This window comes from Anoplophora glabripennis, unplaced genomic scaffold (assembly GCF_000390285.2).
Source record: "Anoplophora glabripennis isolate ALB-LARVAE unplaced genomic scaffold, Agla_2.0 scaffold1103, whole genome shotgun sequence".
NCBI classification, from domain to species: Eukaryota; Metazoa; Arthropoda; class Insecta; order Coleoptera; family Cerambycidae; genus Anoplophora; species Anoplophora glabripennis.
This window is the reverse complement of record NW_019417180.1, coordinates 18,486-29,454: the sequence shown is the minus strand read 5'-3', so window position 1 is coordinate 29,454 and position 10,969 is coordinate 18,486. Positions and strand designations below refer to the sequence as shown.

At 34.4% G+C, this 10,969-nt stretch overlaps 1 protein-coding gene across 1 annotated transcript; it reads left to right on the top strand.

Annotated features, from left to right (window-relative positions):
- Nucleotides 1-8,436: 8,436 nt before the first annotated feature.
- LOC108914065 (putative nuclease HARBI1) lies at nucleotides 8,437-9,132 on the top strand. Its single transcript, XM_023456014.1, has one exon. It carries the CDS (start codon nucleotides 8,437-8,439, stop codon nucleotides 9,130-9,132), a length of 696 nt encoding a protein of 231 aa, XP_023311782.1.
- Nucleotides 9,133-10,969: the final 1,837 nt, after the last annotated feature.

The window sequence follows — 10,969 nt, the reverse complement described above, 5'->3', positions numbered from 1 at the left end:
CCATCTTTCGCAGTTCTATTCACTTCGCTAACTGATTTTTTAGGACAATTACTTAGAACAAGAACTTCTTTAGTGTCTTGCCACTTTATGGCCAACGAACCGAAGTTATTGCATAATGCCTTGAAGTCTCCTCTTTAGCTAAGTTTAGCTTCAAACTTCGGTACATCTCTGCGGTTTTTCATACAGGTACCAACAAAAGGAAATTCTAACGTGTTTACTAATTTCACCGACGTAAAAAACCGGTCGCAATATATTGCCAACATCTTTTCCTCTAATTGTGTGACATAGTTTTTTTACTACCCTTTCTCCCAGTGTTTCAGCATATTCGTTTTTAGGGCCCTTTTCTTTTCCAGCATACACATTGAAGTACCCTGTCTTAGAATCACAGCGCTGCCAGAGTTTTATTCCGCGTTTGATTGGCTTCAAAGGTACTGTTTGACGGAAGACCTACCTTTGAACTTTGCCATTGTTTCGTCAATGCTTTGAAACGTGCATGGCCTCTGAACGTACTCTCTGAAAGGATGTTTTCAAACAGGAAACTAATTCGTCAACGTAATACGTTTTAATGGCGCGATCTGATTTATTTGATTCATTGAAATACAGTTTTGAGGAAAGCATGAGCAATATGTCTCTACCCATGGCCATTTTGATTGTTTGGTTTCCTAAAGAGGTGTTTTGTGACCAGTACATATGCACTTTTGGAACGCGATTGTAAGCCATAACCATCATGCAACCTACAAGGACCATTATTTCAAAGGGCTCTGTTTTTGGGATTACTTTATTCTTATTTTGTTATAATATTTCCAGCTTCTGGTTTGTACAATCCGAAATATACATAAAAAGACTTCTAGGAAAGAGTTTGAGGAAAACATCTAGTAGGTACTGAGGAACCACGATTCAAGTCAGCGATTATGATGGCGTTATACATAATTTATGCTTAGATGACGATTTTCCTGATGAAGGTGAAGATGCATTAAATTTAACACTACAAAGGAATATATGTAAAAGCTGTGTATGAGCACGAGAGGGAGAATGAGTAAAACGAAAAGAGAAATAACGTGACTGGCATACAACAAAGAAGGAATGTTATGAATATGTTACCATTATAAATATTTTTGTGTAAAGAATATTTTTATCTCATTAAACAGTATTCAAAGTTTTTGTTTTTCATTTAACAAATGTTTCCACTAGTATATGTTTCTAAGATTTTAAAAGGTTTACTTTGGCTATTAGCTTACATTTGTTTTACACTACAATATGCACAATGAATTGTGTTGAAAGTTAGGAAGAATATTACCAATCAATCTTAAATGTTCATATTGGCACAGTCTAGGTCACTGAAAACCTACTCGTACGAGTTTATACCTTAGAATCTTAGAACATAGGGAGGATCATATGATCTAAGGTTTATGTCAACACAGTGCAAGAGAACGTTTTTATTAATATTTAACCAATGAGTATATGAGTATTTAACCAATAAATATCTGACTCAATTAAAATTTACGGTAAGATAAAAAACATTTATTAAAATAAATAATAAAAACAACAGAAACAAACATATATCTCTAGCATCTACAAACATAAAAAAATTTATAAGTTTATGTGGTTATATTTCATCAGGTAGTGTAATAATGTTTTGTACATTTAATTTTAATAACTTATTTCTGTCTTCAATTAAATCATTTTTTCTCTTTTTTTTTCTATATGTCTTTTTTTCTCTACTTCCAATTTTTCTCTCTGTATTTTAACATTTCTTCATAATACTTCTGTTTATCTTGTCTCGTCAACTCTAAAACAATATTCTTTGCTTCTATTCTGCGACGCCGTAACCTTGGTGTCAAATTTTTACCCTTAGCTAATTGTGACGATGGGGTAAGTCCAACAATACCACTAATAATCGTCTCATTTTCTTTATTTTTTTCAATAACCTCGCTCATTGTAGATGTTCCTTAGTCAGTGCAAATTTCATCTTGCTTACTGTCAATATTTACACTATTATTTGCAGGTTTTACTGTGTGGATAATAGTACTATCTAATAAAAGTTCTGGATGGATATTCTTCTTTTTGCCAAATATCTCTTGCAATTCTTTCTCATACATAAAGGTCTTTCGACCTCTGCCCGTTTTATTATTGTTGTCGATTATCTTTTTATAATTCCGCTCCAACACCCTCCATCGATTTTCCACATCTGATACTTAAGTACCGAATGGTGAATGCTATACTAATTTCACTGTTTGTCCATCGGGCCCTAGTTTTTTTCTTCAGTAAAATATCAATCTGATTAGGAATTAAGACAGTGGAGAATATACCCTTTTTTTAAGAAGCTCATTATTCTCTTTTCTTAATTGTTCAACTTCTTTCTTTGAATAATTATACTCATTTCTTACCTTGGTGTATTGGGACTGCATATTTTCACAAATATTTTTGTCATATTGACACAGATCAACATTTTGGCTTTCTGGTGATGTCGTTCGTTCTACCAAGTTCAATTCAGAAATATTCAAAGATTCTCTTGACTCAACCTGTTGCTGATTTTGGACAGCTTTGGATGTCATAACTTCATGTACTACTTTTTCTCTTCTCTTTCTTTTTCTTTTGCCCTTTTACTTCTATCACTGCTAGTTGAAGGAACATTTCTATAATTACAAGTACAAGAACTGGACGTTGCAGATTTTAAATAGAGGCAAGGTAAAGCTAAAATAAAATTTAGTTACATATCTCATATAATAATTATGAGCAAATTGTTTATTACCGTAGGTTTTAATTGTTTGGGGGTTATGTTCATTAGTTTTGAAAGGCATAAATTCAGAAAATCTTCTTCATGAAAATGCTTACTACAGATCTTGTTACTTTCAACACTTAAGTTGTCTTTTCTATAGCACCTCCTTATCCATTCTCTTCTCATATATGCTTCTTTAGGGCACTTAAAGGTAATAGATGCACCAGTCTGCTTTACCCACAAACCATTCACCTTACAGGTAGCCACACTGCAGCTACTGCTGCCAGATTTAATACCAGGCATCTTAATTTCAATCTAAATTAAATTACAGTGAAATTAAAGTATATCTATTATAAATAAATTAATTATATATTAAATTTAAGTAACAGTGGCGAATACCTACTTGTCTAACAATACGCAACAGTAAAAATGTCTCTATCTCCACTCCACAATATTTATTTAACAGTACAAGATAGAACTAAACACAACAACAATTTTCTTGAAAATAGAACCCAAAAATCACACAAACGCACAAAAAATACTGTAAATCTGTGAGAAACGGTAATAATCCTGTGCGATATAGATGGAAGCGGTTATGAGATGAAATTGAACTCGCCCTCAAAGAAGTGTCCCCGACGCAACACAGCGATCTTTCTTCACCAATCGTGCAATATAGCGGGTCTTCCAATGAAGCATAAACAGTGGGGAGAACAGAGCAAAAGCGGGAGCGGGTCCTTTTAAAAAAACAGAAACAGCGGGGAAACACTTTTTCGATGACTTTTTCTTGACGTATGGTTTTTTGTCCAATTTCAACAACTCATATATTTTCATACGCTCTAAACAAACCCCATAAGCGCCCATACAAAAGTCACTTTGCATAACGTCAGACACAAGCATGTGGGCGGATGTGGTACAAGGATCTTGGGTAGTACCACCTATTCATTGATGGGAATCTCTAGTATGGTTTTATCTGGCAATCCAAACTACAGATGTGTTTAGATTTTGAGTGTATATAGATAAAATGGTGTTTCTGTTGCCATATGGCAACCATAGGCTTTGAAGGGTTAAATATTAGATCATGTGACAGGCAGAGAATGTAGATTTCGAACAGAATCTCAATATTTAATATGAAATCCCCCTACATTGAACAAGTTGCGAAAAAAGATGGGAATGTGATGCGAAATGATCGATTACTTTCTCGTAAAATTCAAATTCTTCAGAATTTTGAATTGACGTGACTAATTCAGATTCAATTGCAATTGAGCTCAAATTACTTAATCGTTTTTGTGCCATACAATTTCGAAAATATTTTAATTTGTTTTTTACGGATGCAGAGGTTGCAGGAAGTGATAAAATTAAACTGAAAAAACTATAAATTTGTGGAACTTCATTTTTGAGGCCAATAGTATACAGGGTGATTCAGAATTTATCCAAAAAAAAAAAAAATCTGGATGTACAGAGGACCCTTACAAATACAATTTTGTAAAGAAAAAATCAAAAAGGGCAGTTCGAAAATGATTTAAAAATACACTTCTGCACGGTACTGGAAACTGGTCCACTGTAAAACCTGACCTCACACAATGCGACCGGCATGGCGGTGTGATAAAAACGGTCAAAATCTTTCGCAAGGAAAGAAATATCTAAATAGAATTTTATCGCACCTATTTTATATCAGCAAATTCAACTGTTTTTACCGTTATTGTTATTACTAATTAATACATAAAATTAATTTGTGGTTTTCATTAATAAAATTATTTGTCATACCTGATCTTACAACAATTGCTCAAAATTTTGTCCACCAACGCGTAGACACATTCGGGCCCGTCTCACCCAGTTTCTGCGAACTAACACAAATATATCTGGTTCTTGTCCGTTTTGAACTTGTAATTTATTTGCAGCAGCTATGATACGTTCGCGTAAATCATTAATAGTGTCCACTTCGGTGCGATACACTTCATTTTTTAAATATCCCCACAAAAAGAAGTGCAAAGGGTTTAAGTCAGGAGACCGTGGCGTTCAATCCATCGTATCTCTTGAACTTCATTAAGGTACTCCCGAACATTTTGTCGAAAATGAGGGGGAGCACCATCGTGCAAGAACTACATTCGGAGTGCGACATCTAAGGGCACATCTTCCAAAAGTCCAGGTAAATCATTTATTTTCGAAGGAACTCGAGATACTGAACCCCATCCATTCGATTTGGTAATATGAATGGTCCAATAAAGCGATCATCGACAATACCTGCCCAAACATTTATGGAAAAGCGTTCTTGGAAATGATCCCGTTGAATCGTGTGCGGATTTTCAAAATCCCAAACATGAGTATTATGAATGTTATACATCCCATTTCGTATAAAAATAGCTTCATCTGTAACTAACACGTCAGCTGTAAATCTGGGAGTTTGAGCATGTTGTTGCAGCAACCATTCACAAAATCTAATTCTTAAAGGATAATCCCTTGGTATTAATGCTTGTACATGCTGTACATGGTAAGGATATAATTGAGCCTCATGTATGATACGCCACACTGTTGACTGGGACATTCCTTGTACTTGTTGAGCGATTTGCCTGGTCCTTATTCGGGGATTCTCTTCAACAATATCTAAAATGTGTTCCTCAGCTGCTGCAATACGCTGTGGACGCCCTGGAACTCCATCTCTTCCACGATTTGGTTGCAAATTTCCCGTGTCACGCTCGAGTTGCACTACCGCGGTAAAAATAGCTGCATTTGGCATGTCTACCGGGAAATCGTTCTGCCTATAGACGAGAAGCTGATAAAACATTCTGTTTTGCTGTAAATTATAATGATATCCATCCACTCCGAGTTGCTGTACACGTAAGCCATTTTTAACACTAATTACTGGAAAGCTATTCAAAACACCTACGACGTTAATACTAACTGTAAAATCGGATTTCTGTGTTTGGAGTCGCTGGAGTCACGTGGCTCTCCACGCGCATTTCGTAAAGCGCGCAACGTGAGTGACGCTTGAGACTACAGTTGTCCAGGCATGTAATGGTTGAAAGTGCTACAACTTCAATAATTGTTTTCCCGGAAACTAAGGATTTTATAAAAATTTTATTTACAATATTGCGTCCATTTTTCATGCCGCTTCTATTCCCAAATTTTTTTGGATAAGTTGTGAATCACCCTGTATATGAATTCTATTTCTGTAAAATTTGACGACTGTTCAAAGATGTTGGATCGGAATACCAGACGCGTAACTTACTGCGTAATTTTAATTCATTGAATCATTTTGGATAATGATCTGTTAACGACAGGAATGATTTATCCGGAAAAGCATTCTTAACTTGAAAAAAGTTTTTATTTGCTAAATATAAAAACTCCAATATTTCATTATAAAGACTTCTGAAGTAACTAATAGAATCGTTTAATTCGTCATAATCATAATTTATTTTAGAAATAAGAAGAAAAGTACAATTTCTCACAATCCTTTTATTTTTTTGAAATAGACCACCGGTTTCGAGGTCAAACTTTTTCACCTCACCTTCAGGTCCTACAAGGATATCACAATTACAGGAATAAATTCAACAATTTTTAATATCCAAAATATATTAAGATTTTTGTCAAGTTAGATTAACTTTTTAAATAAACATATACTAAAGGCAAAATACAAACAACGTACACAAATGCGCAGTGTAACGCCCTTTAATTTTTATCTTTATGGACGGTTCAGTTCAGACGTTACTGGTGGCCGCCCCTCTAGACTACCAATTCTAAACGGAATGTTAATTCGCAATTGAATTATACTTTACAATATTCAAAAGCGTCACGGACGTCCCTGCTTGGGCGTCTAATTTTGTGACGAACCTTGACTACTATTTTATCGGCAGAGGTATTTAACAGCCGGCGGCGGTGGGTGACGTCACAGGAACGTACTCCGTTTGTATTCTTTCTATTTAGTTAGTCTCGGGCGCCAGTTTCCCTATCTTTTACGTGGGGGAAACTCCACGTAAACCTTACCCTCGGTTTAGAGTAAGTACTCAGGTAGCTACAGTGAAGAAAGTTTAAATTCCAGGGGTCTGTTATATTTCTCTTACTCAATCAAAGTTGTTATCTGAGTGTAGTGTTATTTTACTTTCAAAATAAACGGACTTATAAGTGTAGGCCAACAAAAATATATTGCGAATTTATCAATCTTATCGGTGTTAAGAATGAAGAGAACTGGAAATATATTTACTAGATTTATTTTATATTAATAAGGCCTACGGAAACAATCAAAAACAAAATTAAATTCTCCTTACAATTTTACAAACTAAAATCACGAATGTAATAATAAATAACAAGGGGTGTGAATGATATAATAAAAATTGGTCAGAGCAATTATTTACGACGGAATTGTTAAAAATCGGTAGTCAGGACACAAGATCGGTACGGTAAATGGATTCAGTATTATACGGTTGGTTTACTTTACAATAAACAATCTATCACTTAAAAACGGTATGCTATGCGGTTTTTAATTTCGGTCGGTGCTAGAAATAAAACAAAAGGTTAATAAATTAGAGTAATAGATATTCAACAAATAAATCGGTCCCAAATGGCTCTGAAACTGAGAAAAATATTTACGGGTTACTCTTAATTCTACAAATAAATTTGGTCAGCGGTTTCTAGCAAAGCAACGGAAATTAAGCGGAGGTTCAACCAGCCAAGGAGAAAAGCCAAGCAATTCAATTTACAACGGGCATAAATAAGCAAACGGTAGTCAGGAAAATGAATTATTTGGTTAACAGGAGGTAAAGTCTGAGCGAGGTGCACGTTCGATCGCGTGGCGGGTGACAGATTTCTCCTGGAAGCGGTGTACCCAGCCAACTTCGAGGGTCTATCCGTTGTTGCACAGCCAACAGCCAACGTCTTCCACTGGCGGTGGAGTACCCAGCCAAACCAGCAGTTTCAGTTATTGTGCCTTACAGCGTTTATCAAGCTTGGGCGGTGGAGTACAGTCCGACATCTTCACGTCTTCCACTGGGGCGCGTTCAGATGGAACGCCCGGCAATTAAAAAACGTCCGATAAAATTTATCTTGGTTGTTCGTCCGATGTGACATGAATCTGAACGAGTTGATAAATACATGTCAGTTTAGTTCATAAACATAACATAACCTTAATTTACTTCTATATCATCTGTCGATTAGTGTCGATCAGATATAGTTCTATAGTTATTTTGAAATGGGTCATAGAAGTGCCACAGCAAGTGCTGCTGTATCTCTGTTGTATAAAATGATTATTGATGATGATGAAGAATCGGAGAGTGACGACGAATTAGACCAGATTTCTTTTTTAATGAGTATATCAGCAAGAACTAATTTAAACAGAACAAACAACTTTGTGGAGTAACTTGTACCTAATTTTACTGATAAGGAATTCCAAAAAAACTTTAGGCTCACTAGGGAAAGTTTTGAGTTTTTGTATAATAATACAAAAGACCATTTAAAAAGTCAATGCGAAGTGAGTGGGAAACCAACTATTGACCCAAGAAAACAGTTATTGGCGGCAATATGGATATTAGGTACTCCAGATAGCTACAGGTAAGTTGAACTGGAACTGAAAGAATGTTTTCTTATTATTTTTATTTAGGTCAATAGGAGGAAGATTTGATATGTCTAAGTCGAGCCTTTTTGTGTGTTTTGAACGGGTGATAAATGCATTAAACAGAATTGTACCGGAAATTATAAAATGGCCAACAAGAAATGAAAGACAAATAATGGAAAGAGAGTTTTATAAATGTGGAAGAATTTCTGGGTGTGTTGGTGCAGTCGATGGGACTTATATTGCCATTAAAGCACCATCTGAAAATGCAGAGGTTTACATAAATAGAAAATGTTTTTATGGAATTACTCTTCAAGCTGTTTGCGCCTATAATAGAGAGTTTTTAGACACCTTTGTAGGTTATCCAAGCAGTGTAAGTGACACTCGGATATTTAAACATTCTGATTTATATAAAGACATTACAGCGAACGCTGCAAATTTTTTGGATGAAAATCAATTCATTATTGGAGATAAAGCATATCCTTTTTGTAATTGGTGCATACCTTCATATATCGACAGAGGAAATTTAAACAGGTATCAAAAAAATTTTAACAAAAGTCATGCTGAAACTAGGCAAGTAATAGAAAGAGTTTTTGCTTTATTGTTTGGGCGGTTTAGAAGGCTAAAATATTTAGATATGAACAGGATAGATTTAATACCTAAAACAGTTCAAGCTGCCTGTGTGCTGCATAATATATGCTTGAAGTACAACGATGCACTTTTGGACGATTATGATCAAGAAGGGAGATCAGCCATGTGTAATCAAGAACATACTGAAGATGAATTTGATCATAATGCAAATCAAATTGCAGCAGAAGGTAGTTTGTTGCGAGACCAAATTGCCAGAAATTTAGAAATTATTGATGACTGATATCTTTCTAAGGCAAAATAAAAAGTTTTAAAATTTAGCCAATTTGTGTTTCAATTTTAATTACCATTTTTAGTATTTTTAGCAATTTTTAAATTATAATACAAGACAAATTTTAATAATTTATTAACATAAACTATACATTTATTTATACAAATAACAGCCATTTATAAGTGTAACAAAAAATGATTTTTATACATTCTAAGGAGTGTACAACTGCCACCGTTTTACAAAAATTAAATTATTTTTCATTTTTCTTTTCATTTTCCATTAAGAAAAGTAAATACTTATTGAAATCGGCAAGAGCACGTTCTCTTTGTTCTAAGACTTCCTTATGCCGTCTTTCTCTATTTTCTTCTTTTAAATGAATTTCTTTCACCAAATTTTTCAAATGACCCGCAACATTTATCTTGCGCTTTTTAAGGTTTCCTTTGTTTTCTTTATCTTGCCTTTTCGGATTATTGTCTGATGAATCTTCCTCACTTCTATCTGCCATCGAGATTTGACTGTATGGTCTCTTGCCACTAGAAGAGGCAATAGCTTTGGGAGTTATATTTGGATCAGTACCAAACAATTCTTCGAATTCTTCAAAATATTCAAAGTTAATATTTTTGGCACCTGTTGCTTTATCCGACATATTGTCTTTTTTCTAATATATTTTGCCCTTAAATATTTAAATTTATTTTTGCACTGCTCAGACGAATAACCCATTTTTTTAGAAATCATATCCCATACTTTTTCATTCCTTACCGTTGAGGCTTTATTTAAACAAATGCAAATGATCTTTATAATAATACTAGAATACTGCTTCTATTCCAACTGTTTCTTCTACTTTCATTTTCATCGGACATGTTAATATTTTCACATGGGCGACTTAATTGTGCCTGGACAAAATTACAATTGGACACCTAGAAGAAAAAATTAAATAAAATACATATTAATTTATTATTAGTCCGCTTTTTTCTACCACATAATAAATTTATTTAACAACTAAATCTATATATAAAAACTTACATTTGATGTTGGTTGCTCAATGGTAATTCCAAATACACGACTTATAACGTCTGCATTTACATATTGTAAGGACCCATCTAAAATCGGTAAATGTTGATATTAGATAATAAGTATCGTATAATAAGCAACTATTGGTAAACTTCTAACATTAACCTGTACATTTACAAATAATATACCTAACTAAAAATTACACACAAAAATAAGGCAAATAGAATCTTACGACTTATTCTAGTTATTAAAACTTTTCCATTTTCTTCTAAAATTAAATTATTATCTTCACCCATCACCAAATTATGACTGTGTGTAGATATTGATTCCATATTATGTTCAATAATATTAGGAGGAACAAATTTGGCGAAAACCGCTGTCTGAATTCAACTTAGAAACCGTTGGGGCTCAGTTTGTAAACAAAGAATAACATATAACCTGCAAACTGCTTTCCCACCAAAAATATGCTTATCTGATGTGTAAGCGCATGCGCGTCAATTTTTACCCAAGTATTTACTGGGGTAAAAAGTTGTACACCCGGCGTCGCCTCGAGCAGTATTCTGAACGTTTGGTTAATTTTTACCTCATGCAATCTGCACAGGGATCATGAAAATTTCGATCCGATGTGAATCCGCCATTTTTGATCGGATATTTCTAAATTGCGATCAAGAAACTGTTTCACTTCGACTCCATCCGCTCTTAAAACTCGATACCCAGAGAGCAGTCGAATTTGTCCGCATCTCTATCTTTTTTTCGATCTGTCTTACTCTGTTTGGGGCTTGCTTGAGAAAAGAGTGAGGTTAAAAGGTATCTGACTTTAGATTATCATAAAGAAAAA

Bases quoted from the DNA above. Each gene is read 5' to 3' on its own strand.
- LOC108914065 (XM_023456014.1), top strand. From the start codon at position 8,437: ATGGAAAGAGAGTTTTATAAATGTGGAAGAATTTCTGGGTGTGTTGGT.